Below are 27,320 nucleotides of genomic sequence, written 5' to 3' on the forward strand. Positions count from 1 at the left end.
ACGAATCGGAACACAGCCGCTCCACTTTTTGACATTGTCCATGTCACCAACGAAGCTCCACATATATCCTGATACTTCATCTACCCATACCAGTGGCCTCAAGCTAAAAGTGGCGTCCCCACCTAAACAGCTCTTTATCTCTAGGCTAGCGTTCGCAATTTCTACCGACGATGTTCTGGAGTATATAAAGGGCCAAGCTTGTTTACTTTCTCCTCTGTCCTGCGTCAAACTGACAAAAGACAAAAACACGGACCTGATGTCCTCGGCAATTGTTCTTTGTCGTGTTGTGAAGGTGTATTCATCAAGCCATACAGCGTGTGTAGCGGGAGTACACGAAGAAGAAGAAACCTTGACGTCAAATCACCCGAGTGAGGTAGGATGGAGCGATTAATCGAGAGGTGCCTTTTTCGCACTGAGTAAAAAAATCAAGGGACTTTATGAATTCATCAAGGAAATTTTCTCCAGAATATAAGAGCCGTGACAAGGGGCATCCAGTTGGAGTACAGAAAGGTTCAAGATGAAAGAAGAGAAACTAACAGTTTGAAGAGGCAGCAGGCCAGCAACCCCTGAAGCAAAAAAACGTTCAACTCCCAAAAAACGGCACATTTGAAGAGGATGGCAGCAGCTTCCGCGAAACTTACGTAGTCGCGACTCCGAGAACTAGGAGTAAAAGCCTAGAGAAAGGTGACACCTCGGAAAAGAACAGACAGGGGGAAGATAATCGGAGATTATTATCATCTCCAAACATCGTGAAGGATCATACGCTGACATGGGAGAGCGAAAGCTGACCCCGAACTCACAAATTTGGGATATTATGTTAGCCGTATTTTACGGCCTCAGAAAGGATATCTTATGTTGGAGCTCAAGGATGCAACCGCGAACAAATTCTTGAGCCAAAAAGTCTTCATGACAGGAACTCGATATAAGAACCAGCAGGTCGCAGATTACTATAATCTGCAAAGGCATAGATGAGATCACTCCAAAGAAGGAAGTTCGCGGGGCCTTGGAAAAGCAATTCGATCTTATCGGGCTACAAGAGTCAGCGATAAAAACCGCCATCATCAGCTTACCAGTGGAGGCAGCACTTAAACAGTGAGCAGCAGGGAATAGGCTGGGTTATGCACCGACTTAGAGAGCAGGTGACACTGCATCGATACTTAAGATATTCAAATATCAGGTTGAGGCAATGCAGGAGATGCAGAACTGACTGAAAGGAATCCACATATATAGCTGCTATGCCCCACCCAGTGCTACACTTGTCGAGTATGAGCAAATGTTGAGCGCTCTGATTCTGGCGTTGGCCAAAAATCATAGCAGAGGAATTTAACGCCTGGGCTCTTTAATGCGACGGCCGAACATCGAATGTGAGAGAACGTGTTCTCCTTGACGTGGTACTCGCGAATGTAGGGGCCTCATACATTTTAAGAGGAAGGGGACTAGAGTCTATATTGGATCTCGCATACGTAAGCGCTGCTTTAATCAGTAAAGTCGCTTGGCAAGTCAGTAAGAGCAATACTGACGGTGACCACCAGACAATTTGCATGGACTTCAAGGACGAATCAAGCTCGAAAAAGAAATCTCGCTGAGAGCCGAGTGGTTTGCCGACTGGACAGCGAAAGCTTTTGAAGGAGACACGTTGTCCGCGGCGGCCCGATCAAAAACGCATTCAATTCCGCCTAATGGAATCGAATTAAAGGGGCGTTGGCAGACATAGGTGTTCCCAGATATTTAGCGAGTCTGGTGGAAAATTACCCTTCTGAAAGGACTCTTTGGTACGTGACGGATGAGAGTCGTGAACATCGTGACAGCGGGAGTCCCACAGGGCTCGGTACTGGCTACTCTGGTGTGGAATGTTATGCATAATGGGGTTCTAGCTCTTTCCATTCCTGAAGAGGCTACGATAGTCAGCTGTATGGGTGACCTAGTCGTAGTTGCTACAGCAAAGCACCTAGAGGATGTGGACGATCTTCGCGACGGAAACAGTGAGAGCGAAAAATACCTGGTTAGGAAGAGCCTTGCTGCCTAGCTGACCTTGGCAGACGAGAAAACGAAAGTGGCCCCGATAACGAACCGTAGAAAGAAGAACACTGTGAAAGTGGAGGTAGATGAATATACGATCGTCTCAAAGCTGAGCTACAACATCTAGAATATTCACGTCAAAAGGCAGCCAGCACTTTCAAAATTCTTGCCGAATATTGGCGGGCCGAAACACTGTCAGAGGTTGCTTCTAGTCGGAGTGGTGTGATCCATTCTGCTTTATGCGTCGCCTGTGCGGGCAAAAGCGCTAGCAAATTCTTCCGTTTACCGGCTGATGGCTTAGAGAGTTTACAGCGCTTTTCGAACCACATCAGATGAGGGAGTACTGGTAGTGGTGGCCATGATCCCTGTCGTCAGTCCGTTGAAAGAAACGAGTATGCTGTGGCATGCAAGACGCATGGAGAGACACATAGAACACAGGAATGCGAGAAGATCAGAGTCGAAAAATGTCTGGCAACGCAGATAGAATGGGTCTACCAAAGGGTCGCCGGACGTATAGGCTCATTTCCAACATTAGAGTTTATCTTGAGCGGAAACATGTGGAGACCAACTACTACGTTACCCGGTTCCTCACGGGTGGTTGTTATGGGCATAATCTGCATCGATTTGGCTTGGATGATTCACCGAATTGTCTTAAGTTCGGTGGCTTACCGGAGAATTCAGAGCATATATTGTTTCACTGCCCAAGGTTTGCAATGGAAAAGAGGAGTCCAAACCAAACCCTGGGCACAAACGTGGACCCGGAGAATATAGTTGCGAGATACTGAGGACAAAGGAAAACTGGGTCACGATCTCCTCCGCAATCCTAAAAGTACAGCGGGATCTGCTGAAGAAGGAATGAAGGAGTAAAACAGATAGGAACATAGGGACGAGTCCCTAAAACGAATCCTCCCGGCGAAATAATACCTAGAGGGTAGACCCCCAGGATTGGGGCTCGAGAGACTGGGGGTAGTTGTAAGTGGGTACGAATCTCACACCATCTGTAGTTGCGACGTTTCGCGCGAGCAGACGTGTTTTTCCATCTCTGTGTACGAATAAAAAAAGATTGCTTGTGTGCATCACTGAGGAGGTACTCAAAGACATCCCTGGAAGTCTTTCTGTGATTGACTTCTTTTTATCTTTACATACATATAAAAACAAGGAAGAGAAACCTTCAGAATATGCAAGGGTATCAGCGTGGCAGAGACCTGCCCTAATTGGGGGAAGATTAACATTCTTTTTAGATGGTATCCCGGATTATTGATACCCACGGATGACAATGAAGTTTTATTTTGACAAAAAACTGATAATTTGGTACACTGGCATTGACAATCAGGCACCAATCATGTGAACTTTTAACTTGTTTGGGAATGTCCCTCAATGTGGTTCAATACGCCTGACTCGCTCAGTAAGGTCTGAATATGCTGCGTTCCAGACCATATAGGGTTAGAAGGCAATGAGGCTGCGAATAAGTTAGCCATGGAAAGAGCAACAACGTTATACAGACGCTAAGGAATGAAAAGGAGCGGTTGAGAGAAATATACTGGGCGAACTTTTAATGAGTGAAACACTATGCGTCTCATAAGGGGCGACAACCAGAAGTATTCGCAGGATTGTTTAAACCTCACCAAGAAAAGCCTTAAGATCATAGTAGGAATACTCACTGGTCATAACAGGCAAAATCATCAATTTAAAAAGCTAGGGATATCTGCGCAGATTTTGTGAGGAGAATCATGGAACCTTCGTACGTGATCTGAGACAATCTACAGTGGGCAAATTAGGTTAAGGCATTGGGAATACCTAATACCAATTTTCTGTTGAGAATACAGAGAGTCCTGAGTCCACAGCTACTTGATGACCACTTGGGAAGCAACTTACTTTGTCTTTTACGGTCCACGGACCCCTCGTTTTGAATTAAACATCCAAGTTTTTTTTTAAAAAACAAAAGGTTTATTGACAGTTTCGTCCAGAGCAGAGACAGCTCATCAGACACTGCCTCACCTCTGCCCGTAATCATGTCGTGTTTACGATTATAGATTGTATAAATGGAGCGTTTACCACCTGTCGCCACTTTCGGTCACGCTCCTCCCAGGACAGAGGTGAGGCAGCGTCTGATGAGTTGCCTCTGCTCTGGACAAAACCGTCAGTCAACCATTCGTTTTTTACCTAATAGCAAACACCTGGAAGTGGGACAACTTGACAACCTTGACATTATTATTATACGTTCACCTGAAATATGGTCGTTATTTTTCCTGGCCCTGAGCCAAGTCCGCCCTCAGGTTTTTCGAAAACCTAGCATGTCCCGAACTGTTTTCCTGAAATGTTCCAGCTTCCTCTCGGTAACTTTCGAGAGCAACTTATAACCCGTACACAAAATATAGAACAATGAAAAACATTTCCCTTTTTTAGTGTGATATTTATTTAGCAAGTACCAATATTTCAGGAATCGTTTAGTCCCTTCCTCAGAGCAAAGCGTAGAAGAATTTATTTTATTAAAATACATTAAATAAATTAAATAAAATTCCACTGGATAAAATGCTTTAATTCCCGCTTTCATTAAGTAGAAACTGGATAAGGATCACAAGATAAGTAACAGTCGTTGCAGCCATCTAAAAAATTAATGAAGATTAGAATAGACTCAAACGCAAATTCAGGATTGTACTGATCCCAAGAGCTCGAAGTCAATAGTGAAAAATCCATTCGCGGAAACACGTATTGACTCATGCATAATTTGTAAGGAAAATTCACTGATCAAGGAGTTGTACTGCTCATTGTTGGTAGATTTTTTAAACTTTCGAACCAAACGTCCGGTTTCCTCACTCTAAAAGATACCCTTAACAACAACTTTCTGTTAAAAGGACTGAAAAACATACCTCCCGTTTACACATATCACAGATCCACGATAGTACAGTCAACATTAACCCCAACTGGAACATTCGACAAAGACACTCTAAAACGACGAAGTCGGGGACTATGTCTTCCATGGCAAGGAACAGCCAATATCCGTTGCTCGTAAAGTCAAGGAAGCAATAGCTAATAATAGCCAGCAAGGACCAACCAAAGCAGTCATTGATTACATTCATGACTTCCCATACGCGACCGAAAATGTCCTTCAAGGCAAGAATTTGATTGATTGAGTGCAGGGAGTGTGCCTCCCCCAAATCCAAACAGGGGACATTATTTGCTTCCAGAATGGTAAAATTTGAAAGGTTTCGACCCAAAGAGTTAATTTCTTTTAACTTCTCGTTCACTAGCTTCAACCTCTCACTTGCAACCTGTACATAGAGCAAGCACTGGAACATCCGCAATTTAAGGATCAATCTAGAGAAAACCGTGAACCAGAACCCATTGTTGTAGCCGTTAAGATACTTGGACAGACATAGGAGTCCATCGCTGAATAACACCATTGAAGTCCCCATTATGAACCAAATAGTATATTTCCTGTTCATCTTCTCAGTATCCACTTTCACCCCTAACTTTGCAGAAAACACATTATCGATTTTAGAGAAAATATCGAAAACTCTTCGTTGTTTGTTCCGAGTGAAAATTGATTCGAAATTGAATACAAAATGCACCACCGAAGATGCAACAAAGATTAGAATAGATACAAGCGTGGAAAGGTTACTTCCGTCCTCGAATGCCTTCAGGATAAACACCACGCAAATGAAAATGTATGTGATAAGGAGGAAATGAAGGACCTGAAATATTATTAGGAATATTTGCTCCTTTTGATTTGCAGAGAATGGAGCTAGGCCTGCACTTTTGAAGATAATCAAAAAGTTTGGGATGTGTTTACGTGGATCAGACAAATTAGTTTTCATCTTAATATTTCTTATGGGGTTTACACGAGGGCTGACTTCCACTGAATTTACAAAAGGCAATTGGGTCAGTCTTCCATGAAAAAGTAGCAAAACTAATGTATTAAAGTGCAGAATAATTATAGAAATTGATCGAACACAGTCATCAACAATAATGCATGGTAATTTGTTGCTCACTGCAGGTGCAATCTACCTAAGTATGAAACGTCCATGACCTTCGTATTCTCTAATTAAAATTCGATAATTTTTGCGCAGAAGACCGTGTGCAATGAGTGAGCTCTATATATGCAAATATTACCGCATATTTAGGTTTCATTCGATCAACAAACAACAACAATTTGAGGACCTTTTAAACCCCTCGATAAAAAATTGATTACAGGCGGGACTACAATGTGAAGCTTACACATTAGGGTTTACGATTAATAACTCCAAGAAAAAAAATCGTATGGCCAGCTCTGATGAAAAATATTGACATAGTGGAAGCTCAACCTACTGGCCAAAAGACCTCAATGACCTTATAGACTTTCCAGTCACTAAAAAGATTCAGCGAGAACAACTGTTGTCTCATTCACCTTCCGAGCTAGATTACGATCACTCATCTGTCATCTATCTTACACTTGTACCGAAAGGACTGACAGCATATTGTCTGAAATTTTATAGTGGAGAAATATCATTGCGCTTCATCGACCACCGACGGTAATTGCCGGAGAAAAAATCCGCGCCTAACGTCTGGTGTTAGCGCTGTGTATGCGATGCATTGAGTTGGTTTACGCCCACATGCCCACGCCCATCAATACATCAACCACGTGGGTCAGGGGCCATTTAGATATCTCGTCCCTACCCCAAAGATACACAATGACATTCCGCGCCCCTTCGCCGTTGGATTGGTTACTCCTGTATACAGTCTTCTTCTACTCCCCCCCCCCCTCTCCCGGATACCACCTTGTCATGGTGGGGGAGCCTGTGGCAGTTTACTACTACACTGTCCAAAAACACATGAAGATGGAAACAAAAGTTTGTAACTCTCCAAGTGGTAAAAAGTCACAGACTTAGAATCCACCCGCGATTTTGAGAAATCAGGTTGTGGCCGAGACACGAATTTTAGAGGGCTTCACCAGCTTCACGTTCCCTTAGGGAGAAATCTGTGGAAGACAAGCTTTTCACGTCAGTGGAATACCTGCACCCGGTACCTGTGGCGCGGTTAGTCAGAAAAAAAAAGCAGCAACTCCCTAAATGACACCTGAAGACCTGAATTCGGCCGTATTGGTGACACGTCTGCCTAACTCCTCTAAAAAAGAGGAAGGGACTACAGGCTTGCCTGTCAAAGCCTTCTCTTCCGCCTCTACCAGGAAAAGTAGAAGAAAGGGAAGCGGATGATGTGGACGCAATTGGTGAACCTGGAAGTGCCCTCAGCCAACGACAATGGCAGGCACTGCAAAAGAACGCAAATTTTCTTGGGAATGAGGACATAGGAGTTGCTACACCACCAAATGTGGCGATATCCAGAGAAATTGGACACAAGAAAGCGGAGCTTTTGGTGGAAGGGTAGGGATAGACTGGTATCCCCAGTGAGATCCATACTGAATGCTGCAGATTTTTCAGTTAGCGGGGGCTTACATATTAGACTACACTTATGTCTACAAGCATAACAGTTAACCTACAACTTGGAAAAGCCTATTCCTATCTACTGGCAGCAAGACTAGCTAAGTTGCAGGACTGTCCTTATATATCTCTGTTATAAGGGCCATGGGTTCGTTTTAACAAAATCTATGCTATTGGGTCAGGCAAGGAGACTAGGATCTTCTTCGATGAGAGATCCTTGAGACCTAGGGCTTACTTTCTGATGTCACAATTGTTAGAGGCAACCATGCTGAGACAATTCTGTTCCCGGGAACTTGTTGCGGTCAACTTACAGTACCAGGTTAATGGTTAGCGGAGAAACGTCATCGTTGCGTCTGCTTACTTCTCGTATGATTTTTTGTGTCCTCTGCCGATCTGAATCTGATAATGTATGCAGAATCAAGTAGCCTTACATTCTTAATAGGTTGTGGTGGGAACGCTCAACATATTTGTGGGGGCAGTAGCAAATGCAATCCTAGAATAGAGAAATTGTTTGATTTTATCACTTCAGTTGATCTGATAGCCTCGAGCATAGGGTACGCCCCTACGTTCGTGGGGCCAAGAAGAAGTGAAGCAATTGGCGTAACAATCTGCACTTCACAGTTGTTTGAGTTGATTAAAGACTGGCGAGTGCTAGATGAAGTCTCACTCTCAGATCACCTTTACTTAGAATTAATTTGACTATTGACGGCGAACAGTCAAAGATAGAATCCTAGGAAAACGGACTGAACAAAATTCAAGGAACTTCTTGACAACAAAGTGCAGTTCCCTAGACGACTAAGGACTCCTTTAGCGATAAAAGATAAATTGAAAACTCTGAATAACACACTTTTAGAGTGCTTTGAAGAAGCTTGTCCTATTTCCCGAGACCAACGCGGTAAAATAGACAGAAAACCAGCTGGGAGAACAAGTCTCAGAAGTGGGAGGAAGAGGTTTCTGCAAACTTTTCAACACGGAGGTGTTGTAAGGGGAATTGGGACCCTGCCAAGCAGTTGTTACCAATGAAAAAGCGAGAGTTGCTCTACCATCCGTATTTTTCAAGGATGTCTTCATCTGTGTTTCGTGCCTTCCTCTTGACAGAAGGTTAAGGTAGTCTTCATCCCTGCATCCCATATCGTTCGGCGAGTCGATAATCGAGTCAAAATCAGCGGTAAAGTACCTCGGGTTGACTCTTGACTCAAAGATGAGCTTTTCTGAGCAAATCCAAGCAGCAGCGAACAAGGCTGCGGCTGGAGTTTCGGCGCTAAGTAGGCTAATGGCAAACATTGGGGGTCCTACATCTAGTAGGCGACGTTTCCTGATGAGCTCAACGCAGTCTGCCCTGCTCTACGGCGTAGAGGTATGGGCTGGCGCTCTTGACAAGAAGGTATATCGTAGACGCCTCGCGCAAGTACAGAGACGGGGAGCTTTACGGGTGGCGTCTGCGTACCGCACAGTCTCTGAACCGGCCGTGATGGTGATCGCGGGAGTTATCCCCGTTGCCCTTCTTGCTAGGGAGCGTCAGGCCATATACAAGCGCAAGGGAGATGAGCCAAGGGAGGTGGTTGCTCGCGAAGAACGGCAACACACTCTAGACGAGTGGCAGCTCTCTTGGCAAAATGAAACTAGGGGCAGATGGACTGCACGGCTCATCGGCAACTTAGGTGCGTGGCTGAATCGGAAGCATGGTGAGACTGACTATTTCCTTACCCAATTTTTAAGTGGGCATGGAAATTTTCAGTCTTACCTGCACAAAATTGGAAAGGCGCGTTCTCCGCATTGTGTGTTTTGCAATGGAGTTGTGGACGATGCCCACCACACTTTTTTTTCTTGTGGAAGGTGGGATGGGGTTCGTCAGCAGCTCTATTTAAACACAGGGGATCTCTCTCCAGACAACATTGTGGAAGAGATGCTGAGGACTGCTGACAGCTGGAACCGTGTTGCCCCAACCGTGTTGCCCCATATCTCGTTGCTAAGAAGATAGAACTCGACCGGTGGAGGAGCCGGATGGCAGGGGGTTCCTTGAACTGACAGTTCCCTTCCCGTTGGAGAAAGGAATTCCCTGATTTGAAGGCTCCGCAAGGCGGGAGAGTTTGGGGGCTGGCCCGAAGTAATGTGACAAACGGTTCCAGGCTAGCTCTCTGACGATGGGGAGGTGTTTAGTTGGTAGTCCGACAACGTACCGAATCGGGAGTCCAACACTGTGTGCGTAAATGCATTCACCTACCCTACCCCAAAAAAAAAAAGGTAGTCTTCATACCTAAGGCTGGCAAAAATGACTATTCAAATCCAAAGAACTCCAGGCAAATCAGCTTAACATTAGTTTCGCTGAAATGTCTGGAGAGACTGGTTGAGCGTCACATTCGCGAGAAGGCGCTAAGGTCGCACCAACGTGTAAAATGCAGTGAGTCAGGTCTCTGGTTTCGCCACTTCTGTGGAGCATGTTGATCAACTCAGTACTATGCGAACTGCAAAATTTGCCAATAAACGCTCAAGCTTACGCAGATAACATGGCTTTGTTAGTTATTGGTCGAGATCTCGGAAAGGTGCATAGAAATATATCACACGCTGTTGATTTGATTGACAGTTGATGTCTCAAGCATGGACTTGCAGTAAATCCAAATAAAACCACAAAGGTATCATTTACAAAAAAAATGAGGAAACTGAATGATCTTTGCCTTCCAGAAATGAGGGGTACAACCCTTCAACTCTCCGAAGAAGTGGGAGTCTGGGAGTCTGGGAGTTATTCTAAACAAGAAGCTTCTTTGGAACAAACATATAGTGGTTAGGATGAAACTAGCTCTCACAGCCTATAGGCTGGGGAGGCGAACCTTTGCCCCGGCATGGGGACTTAGGCATCACGTGGTAATGTAGATATACGTTGCTATCATTAGACCGATGTTCGCGTATGCGTCCGTAATGTCGTGGGTTAAGGTGAGACAAAAGATTTTTCACTGTAAACTACCCACTCTGCAAAGAACTGTGTGTCTGGGCATCACCGGTGTCATCAGCTCTGAAAGCATTACTCAATTTGCAGCCCTTAGATTTGTTGGATTTCAAGACGAAAAATTTAAGCTCTTAATCGCTACCTCGACAAAATGTTACAAAATTCAGCAAGCAACTACTACTCACTTTGGAAAGGGACGGGACGTTCGAAAAGACCTATACAACGTGAATCTCCGATAGGATTGGCCCACGGGACCTGGGTATGCAAGAATAAAAGAAAAGGGACTGCATTTGCAGAACGCCTTAGGAACGTATTTCAAGCGAATCGTCAACAAGATGATGAGCCGCTTCCAAATGACGAGCCATTTTAACAGCCGACACCACGGAGACTTATACGTTTCAAGCTTAGTAAGATGGTGCGATTCATCATAAGGTATGACATCAAGGTCACATCTATAAAATCAATAAAATTTTGCCTTCTGTTTTTTATAAAACAGGGACCTCCTGCATCACTGGCAGAAAGTTCTCCGTTAAACACCACCTAAACGTCTAGGAAATATAGCATCGTGTGGACCTACCGACCTTCTTTTCTCCAACTTCGCGGACGATATTACAATACTCAGCTCTCACAAAAACCTTAAATCGCATCGCGTAAGCTGGCGAAACGCTTAAGAAAAATGGAGACGCGGTTCACTCGCTGGAGAATCAAAGTAAGTAAGTCTTCAAGTTTGGATTTGGAACCTAAAACTGAAAACCTGCCACGAAGCACTCTCTTAACTCGCGAGGCAATAAACGCTTTCATCACCATTGCATCCTGTCTGGATTGATAATCCAAATCCACAGCATGTTTCCTTGTAGTCTCAGGGAACGATCAAACAGAACCCTTCGCTGTTGAGTCTAACTCAGCAGTGTCCGAACGAAACGGTGGATAAGGTTTTCTTGGGTAACACCTGGAGTTGGGGTTTAAGAATAGAATAATAAAAGTCTTCCCTGCTTGTCGTAAAAGGCGACTAAAAGGGGTTACCTCCTGGTGAGTACTTGCCATATAGGCATAAGCACACGGTCTTCTTCATACACGGATTGATTTAAAGACGATAATCAGAGCCCCGCCGTGACTTACACAGATATACTGGTTTATACTAAATGTAGGCTGCTCATTCATACCATTGGATGCGAAGCCTATCTAAAACCTCTGCCGCAACTAAGAGGTACTGCACCCGAGTTGCATAACGCAACTTCACGTTTGAACCCACATGAAGCTCTACCCATAATATGGACGCAACCGCAACCACCATAAAACACCTAGAGGGGATCAACCGCAAATAACGTTCTAAGAAGGCTATCCCGACTCCTATGGTACCACATAGCCTCCGGTGAGACTTCGTTGTAAGTTCCCATTGGACAGACGCGAAGGACATAAAACCAGTCCTGTGATTCTGCCCTACACAGAACACAGTCGTGACTGAAGACAAGGTTCAACAAGAATAAGGAGATTATCCACGTAACCAACGCATTCAACCACTAAACCAAGCTCACCCAACAGTTCATTCATCATCAAATAAATGGACCTGCGATAGATCCCTGCGGGCAGCCGCACTTCACATTAATCCACTTAAGTAGTCAAATGCTCACTTGAAATCTACAAACATTCCAAGGACGTATTTGTTTGAATGGACAGCCAAGTTTTTTTACATGCATTAAGGCGTCATCGGTGGACCTGCCAATTTCGAAGCCGTACTGCCTATCTGACACCACATGGGAAGTTTCCAGCAACAGCTCCTGGACCATAATCCTCTCCAGGACCTTACCAAATGCCGGGAAAAGAGATAGAGCCCGATACGACCGAGGATTACACTCATCCTTCCCTAGCGACTTCAGGAATACAACCACCATTGCAGTCCTCCAGAATACAAGGAAATAACCCTCAGTAAACGACACTCAATAAGACACCGGACACGAGATGGGACGGCCCACCAGATGGCTTTGTTCAAATCCCCAGTCATCCGAAGCCTCGCCATACTCTCTTCGCTCTCACAACACTGCCGAGGAAGAATTTTTTCTCCCCTTCAGCGCGATCGACAGGAGACACTAAAGGCTCGGATATCGGAAATAATGCACATCGCTTGGCACAAATACTATCACGCCATGTCAACACAGACTACACGTTCACCTTAATGTCGGCAATATCCTGACTTCATTACCTTTTGCCTATCCGGCAGACCTTACGCCAAAGGTCATCGCTATGCTCACCGACGGAACGCTTGCCTCAACTCAACTTTTTATATGATACGACGAAAGATCTCGAGCCTAATCAATATGGGGAACCAAATTCAATATGGGGATTTATCACACTATGACGACGTCCCTTTTGGAAGCTCTTCCTTTCGGTTAGCATTCGTCCACCACATGACATATTTCGGGCCCCTATATTTGGGCATGGAGCATGTCATTCCCAGGGCATATCCATTAATTCAGCAATCGATGAAAAGGGTAGAAATTTGTAGGCCTACAATCTAGACTAGGGCACTCGTCTTAAGTATGACAATTTGGAGGAGTTTGTGCGTGCTCCCTCCCGGAGAAAATAAAAACTATTATCGGGGCGACATATGACAGCGGAAAATGTCACTTGCTGAATTAAGATCTCTCAAAGGGATTTGAAATCCAAATCGGAATCCGCTAGGGTTGTATCTTGTCACCGATATTATTTCTTCTTGTTATAGGCGACGTTCTTCATGCCGCCCCTTCTCCGGATTACGCGAGGGGCTTCAATGAACTTTGACATCTTTTCGTAAATACCTCCATTACGTTGATGACATCAGGTTCAACAAGGTGGTTAGCCAGTTGGCAAATATAATATAATGCATTCAAGGCGCGGATCATAAGCGCGTTTGAGTGTCCGAAGATACAGAGAATAAGGAGATATTGTTTGGGCTTGAACTAGGAGACCAAAAGCTTCTTCATACGATACGCAACGGCGCCGTAATCCATAGTGATGGCAAAGGGACCAGCCGAAAAGATAGAACCGATGTTGTCAAATTCGGGGGCCGACACCATCAAAAAACCGCCTTGATCGACACTGGCACGGACGTATCTGCTGTTTCTCGGAAATACGAACATAGTAATTGGCAACCAGCATGTCACTTGGCAGTGCTATGTTACTGACGTCTCTCGCCCGATCATTTTTTTTTTTTTTGGGAGTAGGGTAGGTGAATGCGTTTACGCACAGAGTGGTGAACTCCCGCAACAGCACGCTGCCGGACTACCAACTAAACACCTCCCTGTCATCAGAGAACTAGCCTGGAACCGTTTGACACATTACTTCGGGCTAGCCCTCCCGCTCTCCCGGCTTTGGCAGCCTTCAAGTCAGGGAATTCCTTTCACCAACGGGAGGGGAGGGGAGGAAGGGAGTTGTTATTTCAGGGAACCCCTTACCGTCTGATCCCTCCGCCGGTCGAGTTCAATCTTCTTCACAATAAGAAGAACGCGAACATAATGCGCAATACGATTCCATCTCTGACAATGTTGTCTGGAGAGAGCTCCCCTGTGTCTGCATAAAGCCGCTGACGAAAGAGCCGTCCCACCTCTGGCAAGAGAAAAAAGTGTGTTCAGCGTCGCCCGCCACTCCATTGCAGAACACACAATCAGGAGATCGCGCCTTCCCGATCCTGTATAGGTAAGACTGAAAACCTCCATGTCCACTTAGAAATTGGGTAAGGAAGTAATCAATCTCACCGTGCGTACGGTTCAGCTACGGGTCTAAATTGTCGATGAGCCCCGCAGTTTATCTGCTTCTTGGCTCATTTTACCAAGAAAGTTGCCACTCGGTAAGGGTGCGTTAACGTTCTTCACGGGCAACCACATCTCTTAAGTTTTCGCCCTTACGGCGGTAGATAGCTTCGCGCTCCTTGGCAAGGAGGGCAACGGGGATCCCTCCCGCGATCACCATCACAGCCGGTTCGGAGACGGTGCGATAAGCAGACGCCACTCGCAAAGCTCCCCGCCTCTGCACTTGAGCAAGGCGTTTGCGATGCACTTCCTTGTCAAGGACATCAGCCCATACCTCCGCACCATAGAGCAGAACCGATTACATTGCTCCCATAAGGAGACATCTTCTAGTTGATATAGGGCCCCCGACATTTGCCATTAGCCGACTCAAGGCCGTGACTCCAGCTGCAGCCCTATCCCCGACCAGGCGCGACTCTTCGGATATATTGAGACTCACCATACTATCGTAGGAAGTGTACCAGAGGTCCGGCCCTAGGATGGATCCCTGTGCTACTCCCGACACGATTTCCATCCTCCTTTGGCACTCTAGCGTCTCATAGAGCAGGGAGCGATCTTTCAGATAATCCCTCAATATCCACAAGAGATATTTTGGCACGTGAAATGGGTTTTCTAGTGTGCGTAGCATACCTGTCCATCTTACGGAATTGAAGACATTTCTGACATCAAGCGTTATGAGGAGCACTATCCGTCGAGATTGGCGGCTGCGTGCCTCAGCTCGATGAACCTCACCTACGACCTCGATAATAGCATCCACTGAAGATCTTCCTGTTCTGAACTTGAACTGCCTTGCGGAATCTACTCTTGATGAGCTTCTCGAGTACCTTTCTGGCCGACTCAAGCATACACAGCGGGCGGTGTGCAGACGGGAGCTCCGGCTCTCCTTTACCCTTACTGATCAACGCGAGTCTGGCCATTTTCCAGCCACAAGAAAAAATGCCCTCCTTCATGCAAACGTTGAACACTTCAAGCAGCAATTCTGGTCGTTGACGGAACACCAGTTTGTAAAATTACGTCGGGATGCCATCAGGGCCTGGCGCCTTCTTCTTTTTCATAGTGAGAACCGTTTCTTCGAGCTCCCTCATTGTGAAAAGGGGCAATTCTCGACGCTTTCCGCGCTATCACTTGTCTGGGGAACAATGCCTGCACAATGCGGTCCATCTGGTCGGTACTTAGTACGCAAGGCTTCCGCAGGTCCCCGATTTTCTGGGTGACAAGCTTATAGCCAAGTCCCCACGGACCCTCATTCACCTCGTTAACAAAGTTCTGCCAGCCGCGAGGTTTGCTTTTCTTTATAGCGCTGCGGAGTCTCCTTTTTGCTAATCTATGCTCTGCCTTTATGGCACATGCCTCCTCGTTGGCGTGCAAACGTTGTGCCACATAGCAGAGCTTATGACACTCCCTCCGTAGGTCGGCAATTTCTCGCGTCCGCCAGTACATAGAAGGTTTGTCGCGCCTGAGGCCCCTCCGAGGCATGGAAGCCTCACACGCCGTCGTTATCAGGTTCATCACTGAATTTACGACGGTGTCAACTGCGACGCTACCACCCCCCGGAGTGCCCTCCAGCGCGGTTCTGCCTGCACCAAGAGCTTCGACGAACTTCTCGATGCTCACCCTCGCGACATTCCACAGGCAAGGGGAGCGTCGCGTTGGTGCTTGCCGGCAAGTAGCGTCAATCACTTCGAACGCGATGTACTGGTGATCACTTGCCAAGAAGTTTTCTAGGCCTCGCCACCCGTCCACCGATGACGCCAGAGATTCCGACGCAAAAGTGATGTCACGAATACCTCCTTCACAGCCTGGGCGCCGACACGTTGGTGTGGATCCGGTGTTTAAAACTACGAGCCCGGTTCTCGCCGCCATTTCCAGAATCCGTCTCCCTCTGAAGTCTGACTGAGGCATGCCCCATTCAAGAGCCCTGGCATTAAAATCATCGCCTACCAGGATTCGTTCCTCCGTGCTCGAAACGGTGTCTTCCAGAGCATCAAGCGGGCGCCGAAAATCCGGCATCGTCTCGCTTGGCCTCAGGTAAACGCTAAAAAACGTTATCCCTACGCACCGGATCCAGACAAACCCGTTCCCCTGGCCTTCGGCAAGAACACAAAGTCGAACGTCATCCCGAACCCAGATGGCAGCGGTGCCCGATAAGTCGAGATGCTAGATCAGCATTTACTTCCGCAGCGAACTGTGCTAGCAACTGGTGAGCGGTTACATTCCGGTGCTTGTTAATTTGTAAAATGTGGATCATGCCGTTCGCACCCTAGCCCTCTCCAACCAAAAGATCGGACACCGTCCCGAACCCGCAGTGTGTGCAACGCTCTCACCAGACGCGCCACGATCCCTGCAGAGAACGTAACTCTCGCTTTTATTGCAGGTCTTCGCTTGATGACCCCACTTGGCCGCATCTCCGGCATACTGTCCTCCTGTCCGGTCCCTTGCAAGATGCTGACATGTGGAGTATGGATACCTCTAGCACTTAGTTAGGACTATCCGCATTCGCACCCTGCATACTACCCATCCGATTTTGATTCTCCCGCTGCTAAGGAGTTTCCTCACATATTGCTCGGGGACTTCTACCACGGGAACCTTTTGGCCTCGAGCATTTACAGAGGAGACACCTACCCGGGCATTGGTTACTTCTGGACATTCACGCTTTAGCGCCCCCTCTACTTCGACCTTTTCTGTGAGGCAGTCAAGATCCCGGATTTTTAGAGAGCACATGGGTTCTAGGCTGAAAGCAAGAGCCTTCTCCCCCAATAGCCCCTTGACCGCTTAGCAAAACGTACTTTTGTTAGTCGTCTATGAGGGTCCAGTTCGACGAGAACTCCCCCACTCCTTGTTCTCCGTATGGACGACACCTCTGTTCCGTTGTCTTCGGGTTTCATCCTGTAGCGCATTTCACTAATGACTTCCGCAAATGTCTTGCCTTCTGTCTGCTTAATGAGAAGATCCGACGGTCTGGTCCTTCTTCGCTTCCTCGTCCTTTCTGCTCCTGGCTTTTGGTTGGCAGCCTCTTTGTCTTTGGACAGACGTGTCTCTGGCGGCGGAGTCAGTTGTTTCTTTTTTTCCTTCTTCGCCTTCTTTTTTTGGGCCCTGGAAACTACTTCGATAAAGACTTCTTCGGACACGTCGTCCTCTTTCCGCTTTTTCCCCAGTTCGCTTTGCAGTGGGCTATCTGCGGTCCGTTTGAGGCAAGCAGCGTTCTCTGCGGGGAGTGCGGCTCTTTCTGCTCTCCAATCGTCTTCCGCTGCTTTCCACGTTCGCCTATAGAAGGAGATGTGGTCCAATAGTTCCTCCAGTTCCATCAGCCCGGTTTTGACGCCTTTGCTGACGTTCTTCTAGAGGAACGTTGCCGACCGCATATACTTCGCCATTGCCGCACATTTGCTGATGACCTTTTCCTCTTAGGCTCTAGCTATGACGGTCGACTGCACTTCCACTCGGTTTGTAACCGAATCCATCTACTCAGGACTAGCGATTCTGACTGAGCTTTCTTCCGAAACAGGGGCACTGCAAGGTATCGGAGTTACCATCTCCGAACGGTCAGTCGCACCACTTGATGAAGCTTCCTCTTTATTTGGGCGCCCCGGTGTCACATTGGGTATGTCAATCCTCGCTGCCTCTTTCACTGATCGCTGCGGTGAACGACGCATTTTTGTGCTCCGCCCAAACGCACTCACCTCTTCCTCCTTTAATGTTGTTTCGTCGAATTTTTTTATTAATGTATGTTTATTCTCCATGAAAAAGTAACCAGCGCATCGTGTGCAAGGGAGCGGGCCATAATAGTCAGGAACCGGTGTACCCTCGGAGACACAGTCCCTACCCCAGCTCCCTGAGGCCTGACCTACGCTTAGCTGATCCTGGAATTCGCGGACGGATCAGCGCTCGGTCGGGGCAACGCGGTCTACTAACACCCGTTCAATGCACACTCCCCGACCAGGGTCCTGAAGGGGCTGGCTCCTGATACACGTTACAACTACCACCTTAGCAGAGCTATGCTCACAGAACATTAAGAGGTTGAAGCCAGCGTATCTTGCAAATGATATCGAAGGTTCGTGTCTTTCATCAACACCAATGTTAACAGGCAGTGATCCCCGCCGCGTCGTAAATGAAAATACAATTTATTAGCCAAGGGATCCACTTGATATTGTAGGGTACTCGAGAGCACTCCCCAAAAGAGCTAAAAAATGAAGAAGCAAGTTTTCCAAATCGCCTATGCGCGACTACTTGTTCTAACGAGTTGCTGCTGTCGCTCACACAAAAGAATTTCGCTTGCAGTTTCAAAACGATACATCCAGTTGTACCCTTTAATACTCATAGCAATAGCAGGAAGACCATACAATCAACGAATGGAAAGTGTAATGGAGGATATTTTTTACAGGATAGGAATTTGAAATAAAAACCGGGAATGGAATGAGGACAATTTGATGTACATTTCAGACGTATCTGGAGCAGACGAATATCCTTGGTAAGCCATGAAAGTGGTGGACTTTGAAAACATTGAACAATGAAAAATGAAAATCACAAAAGTGCAAAGAAACCACCGTCATCAGGAAAAATATTATTTATTTGGGTTCATGAAATTCAAGGTGTTGAAACTGATTCAGGAGTTGTTGCGTTTACAGCTGATGCCTCTTTGTGACCCTTGTCATTCAGCAAAAACTGTATCAGAATTACAAGGTAAGTAACCGTAGCAGCAGCCATCTTAACACCAGGAAGAAATTCAAATACATTTTGCAAAGTTTGGTACCAAAGTATGTTAGGTAGGTAGGACTTACCGATCCAAGGAGTTCAAAATCGATAGTAAAAAATCCATTCGCAGAAATATGAAAAGGCTCATGCATGATTTGCAAAGAGAACTCACTGACGAGGGCATTGTACTGTTCACTTTCAGTAGATTTTTCCAATTTATGAACAAGGCAACCTGTCGTTTCACTCTGAAAGAAAGTGAAAATCAGTTTTCCTTTCATGAATATCCTTACCACTCCAAGGAACTTTCCGCACCGTTTGTTTGCAATTATTACACACCCATGATAACACGCTCAGCATAAAGGCAAGTGGAATCATCCGGCAAAGGCATTCCATGATAAGAAAATACGGTATAAAATGCTCCAAGGCTAGGAAAAGCCAATAACCGTTACTAGTGAAATCCAGAAAATAGTACGTAACAATCGCCAGCAAGGACCATCCGAAACAATCGTTGATAATATTGGTGACCTCCCAGATATGCCCGAAAATCTGTTTCAACATCAAAATCTTTTCAATCGAAACTGATTCAGATTTGGTCCCATTGTTAAATCGCCTCCTCCCGTAGTTATCCTCCAGGATAATGAATGTTGGGGTGGTTTTTCGAACTGCTACGATTTCCTCGATTTTCGCGTTTAACAAATTTAGCCGTTCACTTGCCATACTCACGTAGTGCATGCATTGGGTAAGCCGCAATATAACGATTTCCCTTGAAAAAGTTGAAACCCAAAATCCATCGGTGAATTGATTCATTGCCCTCGAAAAACATATTATCGCATCGTTACCCAGGATTACCAAGAGAATGACCAGAAAACCGATAACGTATTTCCTATTCCACCTTTCCGTGTTCGTTCGAACCGTGAGCTTCTCCCGGAATTCAGAATCAATTAACCGGAACATATCAAGGATTCTTTGCTGGTCCTTTCGAGTGCAAAATGCCTGAACATTCAGAACAACATGCGCCAAGGATAACGCAACAAACACAAGACCACTGACCAAACTTGATAGAGTGTTCCCGCTGAAGACGTCGTAGATAAAAAAGGCCGAGAAAAACAAAAAGACAACAAGTACCAGATGCAGAACTTGATAGATTCCCAAGAACAGACGAACTGAATCCTTTCTTGAAAATGGTGCCAAGCCAGCCACTTTGTAAATTGTTAAGAATCCAGATAAATCCTTTATGGAAGTTCTACGGAGTAGCTTCATTTTTAGAGATCCGTCGTCACCGTCTGGAAACCTCGGAGTGAAAATGGAAGGTCCTGTGTGTCCTACACTAACCGAGGTTGATAAAAATCTCATGTGAATAATTACCAAACGCCAGATGCCAATGGCAGGCAATTATTAATGGGAAAGAATCAATCGATGACAATCAATTTATGTCTATTGTAGGATTAAGTGAAGTGTGCATTAATGGGACATTTTCTACTTTACTACATTCATCTCCGGCTTCAAAGAAGGAACAGTAATTAAAAATTTCTTGGTCATTAGTAATCGTCAGCACATCGTACCATCAAGACTTTAAGATCTTGAGAGAGTCCTACGTTCGCCATCTATGGTACTTCATGGCGAACCGGATCAGTTGAAGAGAAACTTTCTCCCAGTTCTTTGGTCCAAGGAATCATGGAATTTTGTGTAAAACAACACCTTATCAAAATGAACTCAATACCTCTCTGTCCGTCTATCTATCTTTTTCTTAAGGAGGCGGAAATCTTTAAAAAGGGTCTGTCCCGAACACCCCCGCGTGTGGGATTTTTACCCACTAAAATCAACCCCGACTCCGACCCTCCTTGCCCCGTGGAACCACCTTTAGGTATTACATCCCAAGGTGGAATTAGCTAACTTTAGCTTGGTCTCCTTTCTTCTATTCGCGGGGTTCGTAAATTATTCCGTTTTTGGGAATCTACTCTGGATCGTTGCGATCATTGAGGGGTCCCCATCGCAATTTGGGTAATCAGGTACGGTATCCAATTTAAACCCATGCAGGTATTTTTTTTTTGGGGGGTAGGGTGGATGAATGTATTTACGCACAGAGTGTTGGACTCTCGATTCGGTACGTCGCCGGGCTACTAACTAAACACCTCGCCCCCATCGTCAGAGAACTAGCCTGGAATCGTTTGTCACATTACTTCGGGCTAGTCCGCGAACTCCCCTGCCTTGCGGAGCTTTCAAATCAGGGAATTTCCTTCACCAACGGGAGGAGAGCAGGGGAAAGGAACTGTCAATTCAAGGAACCCCCTGCAATCCGTCTCCTCCACCGGTCGAGCTCTATCTTCTTAGCAACGAGAAGGACCCGAACGTAATGGGCAAGACAGCTCCACCCCTTGTGTTTAAATAGAGTGGCTGACGAATCCCATCCCGCCTTCCACAAGAAAAAAAGATGTGCTGCGTGTCGTCCACAACTCCATTGGAAAACACACAATCTGGAGTTCGTGCCTTTCCAATCTGGTGAGACCCACTTAAGAACTACGTAAGGAAATAGTCAAGTTGTTGATAAGCGGCGCAGTCCATCTGCCTCTAGTTTCATTTCGCCAAGAGAGTTGCCACTCGTCTAGGGTGAGAGACGGTGCGGTACCCAGGCATCACCCGCAAAACTCTCTGTCTCTGTACTTGCGCGAGGCGTTTACGATATACCTCCTCGCTAAGAGCGTCAATCCAAACATCTGCGCCGTAAAGCAGGACAGACTGCATTGAACTCACCAAGAGACGTCACCAGCTTCAATCTTCTTGAGACATGTGTCGAGCCACAGGCCAAAGAGCTATCATGCCCGAAACCGAGAAAGATTTCAGGCTGGTCTGCAAAATCTTTGGATGAGGAGACCTTCATAGAGGTGTGGTTAGATCAGCCTGATAAAGCAGGCACCTCTACGGAAAGAGCCATCCATCTAGCTCAATGCATTGCCAAAGCGTGTGACGCGTCCTTGCCTAGAAGGTGTTCATTCCCCAGTAGAAGACCAAACTACTGGTGGAATGATGAACTGACCGGCCTTCGATCAGCCTGCCACCGAGCCAGAAGAGTGGCTCAGAGGGCGGTAGGTAGAGTCGAACAGGGACAAAAAGAGCGCATCTATAAGGCAGCCCGTAAAAACCTCAAGCTCGCCATCCAGCGAAGCAAGAGGGAGTGCTTTAAGGAGCTCTGCTCAGAAGCGAACATAAACCCGTGGGGGAATGCCTACAGAATTGTGATGGGACGATTCAGAGGCCGTTCATCTCCGCAGATCACGTGCCCCACCCTCTTGCTAAAAATCATCCAGGGGTTATTCTCCCAGTAAGAGGAGAGCACCGACACATTCCAACCACCTCTGAATGTGGCGGCAATTCCGCCAGTCACCAGAGACGAGCTGTTGGATATCTGCGGTAGAACAGGAGACAACAAAGCGCCGGGCCTGGACGGAGTACCGAATAAGGCCCTTAAGCTTGCCGTGAAATCCAGACCGGACATGTTCGCTGAGTTGTTCGAAGCGTGCATGTCCGAGGGGATATTTCCAGTAGCATGGAAGCGGCAGAAGTTGGTACTTCTGCCTAAACCAGGTAAACCTCCAGGTGAACCATCCTCATATCGACCCATATGTCTCGTGGACACGGTGGGGAAAATGCTAGAGCGGGTAATCTATAATAGATTACTCCCGGTTGTTGCGAGCCAAGGCGGCCTTTCGGATCGGCAGTATGGGTTCCGTAAAGCCAGATCAACCATTGATGCCATCAAATTGGTTACTGGCTTGGCCGAAGATGCAATTCACGGGAAGGGTAGTACCAGCAAATATTGCGTGGTAGTAACCCTGGATGTGAAAAATGCATTCAATTCGGCCAATTGGAATCTAATGCGAAAATCTTTAGCGAAGGTTGGTATTCCCGCCTATCTCGCTGCTATCGTCGATAGTTATTTAACTGAAAGGAGGCTCTGGTATGGCACCGATGACGGACCCCAGGAGTATGTTGTTTCCGCGGGTGTCCCTCAGGGCTCCGTATTGGGCCCACTACTGTGGAACATCATGTACAACGATGTATTTAATCTTCCCCTTCCGGGGGAAGCCACAGTGGTGGGTTACGCTGACGACATAGTGCTGGTTGTTGTCGCAAAGCATCTCGAAGATGCTGAGTTATACTCAAGTGATGCAATCGGTGCTGTTAAAAGTTGGCTAAAGAGCTTTGGTCTGACACTTGCGGAGGAAAAAATGGAAGCGGTCCTCATCACTAAGCGCCGGAAGAGAAATTACGCCTGTATTAGAATCGGGAATCATATCATCACTTCCAAGCCGACCATCAAATACTTGGGAGTGGTGATAGACAGGAAGCTTAGCTATAAGCAACATGTGCGGTATGTTTGCGACAAATCATCCACTGCAAGTATGGCCCTGGCAAGGATGATGCCGAACATTGGAGGGCCACGGCATATCTCTAGGTTGCTTATAGCCAGGGTGGTGACCTCGATCATGCTCTATGCAACCCCAGTTTGGAGGGAGGCGTTGTGGATGTCAGGGAACGCTACCAAACTGAGTTCAGTCTACAGGAGGACAGCCCTGAGGGTATGCTCTGCCTTCAGGACTGTCTCAGATGATGCAGCATCCGTCATCTCTGGAATGATGTCGATTGACATCTTGGCAGATGAGATGGCGAACATATACAATCCAAAGCCAACCTCTTCCTCATCGCGGACGAGGAAGACTGAAAGGGAGAGATCCATAAATAGATGACAAGAGCGGTGGGAACGCTCGGGAAAGCGCCGGTGGACGCACAGGCTCATTCCTGCTATCAAGGAGTGGTTAGAGAGACGACACGGTGAGGTTAATTATAATCTCACCCAGTTTCTCACGGGGCACGGAGGATATCTCCAATACCTTCACAGGTTTAAATTGGAGACCTCACCCGATTGTCCAAATTGCAATGGAGTCCCAGAGGACCCAGAGCATGTATTCTTCCATTGTCCGAGATTTGTGGAAGAAAGGAGGAATCTAGAGGAGACTCTAGGAGAGGTGCCGAAAATGCTAGCACATCAAGAGAATTGGGATGCGGTAAACTCCATGATCGCATCTATCCAAAATAAACTGCGAAAAGCAGAGGAGAGGAGAAAAACGCGGTCACGTGCGCCGCTTATAGAAGAAAGGTGACAAAGCTAGAGTGAGCTGACTCCGCCCCGTGATGTAATTCCTTATGGTGGTTCCGCGGGGCAGGGAGGGAGTCGGGGGTGGTTTTAGTGGGTAAAAATCCCACACGCTGGTGTGTCCAGACCAGTGTCTTTTTGAAGATTTCCACCTCCTCAACAAAAAAAAAAAGAAGACGTCACCAGCTAGATGTAAGACTCCAAATGTTTGCCATTAACCTACTTAACGCCGAAACACCAGCTGCAGCCTTGCTCGCTGCTGCTTTGATTTGCTCAAAAAAGCTTATCTTTGACTCAAGAGTCAACCCGAGGTACTTTACCGCTGGTTTTGACTCGACTATTGACTCGCCCAATGATATGGGGGGGGGGGGGGGGGGGGGGGGGGGGGGTAGTCGCAATGACTACTTCGGTTTTCTCCAGTGCAAGGTTGAAACCATGAGTAGTCATCCATCCGCTTACTCGTCGCATCAATATGCCGAGCCCGCTTTATGCCTGTTCGCCAGGGTGTCCAGCAACAAACGCCGCGACATCATTTCCATAGCCGACCAGGCGCGACTCTTCTGGCATGTCGAGTTAAAGTATACTATCATAGGTAGCATTCCAGAGGTCCGGTAACTCGGGGACGCCTCCCTCTTGCTGATCAGTGCAACCCTCGCGACCTTCCAACGAGCAAGGAAAATTCCCTCTTTTAGGCAAGCAGGCAAGGAATGCACCAAGCAGTAGGTCTGGCCGTTATTGAAATATCAGTTTGTATACCTCTGCTGGAATGTCATTAGGTCCTGGCGCCTTCTTGATTTTCATAGAGAAAAGTGGACAGTCATCGGCACTCTCGGCGCCGCCGTCATCATCTCGTACGGAGTTCGCAGGGAATAGTGTCAGTTTACGATAGTGTCAGCCCCAGGAGTAACCTCCAGCGTGGCTCCACCTGTTCTAAGAGTTTCAACAAACCTCCCGGTGTTCACTTTCGCGACGTTCCATGCACAGAAAGAGCGCCGGGAGTGGCGCACACCAAGAGTTTGTGTCCACCACTTCCAAGGCAATGTATTGATGGTCGCTTGCCGAGAAGTCTTCCAGAACTCACCATGCGTCCACCAGCGACACCAGTGATTCTGACACGAAAATTACGTCGGGAATGCTTCCCTCGCAGCCCGGGCGTTAGAACGTTGAGATGGATCCGGTGTTTAGAACTACCAGTTCTGTTCTCGATGTCATTTCGAGAATCCGTTTCCCTCTAGAGTCTGTGTCAGACATGTCCCATACAAGTGCTCTAGGATTGAAATCACCCCCGACCAGGATCCGCCCGTCTGTGCCTAAGATAGCGTCCTCCAAACCATCGTCTCATTCGACGTAGGATATCCCTAAACACCGAATCCAGACATAGCCGCCTTGGCCTTGGGTAAGAACCCTAAAGAGGGTGCCGCCCCGAACCCATATGACAGAGGTACCTGATATGTTAGGGTGCCATGAAACTGGGTCCTTTTTTCGGTACTGCTCACTGATGAGTACTAAATCAGCTTTGATATCCGCAGCGAACTGCGCAAGCAACTGGTGTGCGTTTGCACTCAGGTGCATATTGATTTATAGGATCCGAATCATGTTGACCGCGGCCTAGCTCTTTCCAATTCTGCTGTGAAGACTGGACACCGCCCCGAACCCGCAGTGTGTACAACGTTCTCATCAGACGCGCCACGGTCCCTGCTTAGGACGCAGTTTTCCTTTTCCTTTTCATTGCAGGTGTTTGCTTTATGGCCTGACTGAACGTTTTTACGGCATGGTGTCCTTCACGTGTGCCCATAATATAAATATCTGTAAAATTTGGTTGTGGCGGCCCGGGTTCGTATCCTACAGACTACACAACCAATTCTGGTTTTCCCGCTGTTTAGAAGCTTCCTCGATATTGCTCGGCAACTTCCGCCACAACGAATTTTTGCCCTTGGGGATTCGCAGCGGTGATACAAATCCGGACATTGGTTACCTCCGGACATTCGCGTTTAATGGCCTCTTCTACCTCGTTCTTTTCTGTGAGAAGTTAAGGTCTCGGATTTCCAGAAAACACGTGGGTTCCAAGCTGGAAACCAAAGCTTTCTCTCCCAGAAGCCCCTTGACTGCTTCACAGAACGTAATTTTATTTGTTGACCTCGGGCCTAGTTCGACTAGGACTCCACCACCCCTCGTTTTACGAATGGAAGACACTTCTGCTCCGCTATATTCGAGTTTGATCTTGTAATGAGTTTCACTGAGGACTTCCGCAAAAGTTTTGCCTTCCGTAATAAGCAGAGCCCTCTCTCTAGTTCTCTTTCGTCGCTCCACCTTTCCTTTTGGTGCTCCGTCCTTCGTGTCCGCTTTAATTTTAAGCAGAGGTTTTTTTGATGGAACGGCATGTTGTCTCTTGTCCCTATTCGCCGTCTTCTTTGAGCCCTGGAGAGTACCTGAGTGAAATCTCCTTCAAATGCCCATTCCTCCTTTCATTTTTTCACCAGTTCGCTCTGCAATAGGCTGTCTCCGATCCGTTTGGCACTCGTAATGCTCTCATCGGGAGGCGCGGTTGTTTCTGCTTCCCGCGGATTTTCTCTTACTCTCCATATCCGCCTCGACGCACAAAGGTTGGGACGAGGGTGTTGATGACTGGCGTACTATGAAACAAGAAAACGGGAGTTTTTAGGCACCGGTGGACAGAATTGATCGACGGATTTGGAGTAAAGCGCAGACCTTTCTCAATGTTGATAGCAAACTGAGAAAGGGCTACTTTTACTCGATTTGTGCCTCTGCAAGAGCCAGCCCTGACACGTAGTACCTCTTCTCGCCTTACAATGCATTGCGCTTAGCGAGATTTTTTATCACCGGGTTAGGGTGGGACAACCACTTTTTCAGTCTGGCGCGCGACAGCTTGATCATGTGAATTTTAGGTTTGGTCTTCTGTATTTGGCTGTAAATTTCCTGAGTATCGTCCTTTCAAAGTGTTGGAGGGCTTCTGCTACGTTCGGTGACATGGTAGCCCATGCTGGGAAATCATAGGTCAGGATTGGATGAATAAGAGTTTTGTACAAAAAGGTTTTGGTGGCAGGGAACGGAGCCCGGGATGAGAGGAGTTTTTTAAGGCAGCTGAGGCCTTACAGGCATTGACAATAGCAAATCTGACGTGAGGGTTTGATTTAAGCTTGTCATTGAAGGAGATTCCCGGATATTTAATGTTTGTTTTCGGCTTGAGCGGGTGGTTAGCAATGCGTAAATGCAGGTTTTTGCTTTCTGGCACTGTGCGCCAGTGGCACTTCCCGCTGGAGTTTCTGAACCAAATAAGCTCAGACTTAAGAGAA

The 27,320-nt window shown here is 46.9% G+C and overlaps 2 protein-coding genes across 2 annotated transcripts; both read right to left on the minus strand.

The window, feature by feature from the left end:
- Window positions 1-4,541: 4,541 nt before the first annotated feature.
- LOC119656251 (putative gustatory receptor 2a) lies at window positions 4,542-5,435 on the minus strand. The gene is made up of 3 exons (XM_038062666.1): window positions 4,890-5,435; window positions 4,679-4,837; window positions 4,542-4,625 (listed from the first exon to the last, which is right to left on the minus strand). Exons 1-3 carry the CDS (start codon window positions 5,433-5,435, stop codon window positions 4,557-4,559), a joined length of 774 nt encoding a protein of 257 aa, XP_037918594.1. The 3' UTR covers window positions 4,542-4,556.
- Window positions 5,436-18,746: 13,311 nt separating this feature from the next.
- On the minus strand, window positions 18,747-20,114 carry LOC119656252 (gustatory receptor 23a-like). Its single transcript, XM_038062667.1, has 3 exons — window positions 19,167-20,114; window positions 18,941-19,099; window positions 18,747-18,866 (listed from the first exon to the last, which is right to left on the minus strand). Exons 1-3 carry the CDS (start codon window positions 20,112-20,114, stop codon window positions 18,747-18,749), a joined length of 1,227 nt encoding a protein of 408 aa, XP_037918595.1.
- Between the last annotated feature and the right edge of the window lie 7,206 nt (window positions 20,115-27,320).

This window comes from Hermetia illucens, chromosome 4, assembly GCF_905115235.1.
Source record: "Hermetia illucens chromosome 4, iHerIll2.2.curated.20191125, whole genome shotgun sequence".
Lineage (NCBI taxonomy): Eukaryota > Metazoa > Arthropoda > Insecta > Diptera > Stratiomyidae > Hermetia > Hermetia illucens.

Coding starts and splice junctions, on each gene's coding strand:
- LOC119656252 (XM_038062667.1), bottom strand. CDS start 20,114: ATGAAGCTACTCCGTAGAACTTCCATAAAGGATTTATCTGGATTCTTA. Junction 19,100..19,166: donor GTAATAATTGCAAACAAACG/GTGCGGAAAGTT, acceptor ACTTTCTTTCAG/AGTGAAACGACAGGTTGCCT. Junction 18,867..18,940: donor ATTTTGAACTCCTTGGATCG/GTAAGTCCTACC, acceptor CCTGGTGTTAAG/ATGGCTGCTGCTACGGTTAC.
- LOC119656251 (XM_038062666.1), bottom strand. CDS start 5,435: ATGGGGACTTCAATGGTGTTATTCAGCGATGGACTCCTATGTCTGTCC. Junction 4,838..4,889: donor GTGATATGTGTAAACGGGAG/GTATGTTTTTCA, acceptor GGTATCTTTTAG/AGTGAGGAAACCGGACGTTT. Junction 4,626..4,678: donor ACTTCGAGCTCTTGGGATCA/GTACAATCCTGA, acceptor TTAATTTTTTAG/ATGGCTGCAACGACTGTTAC.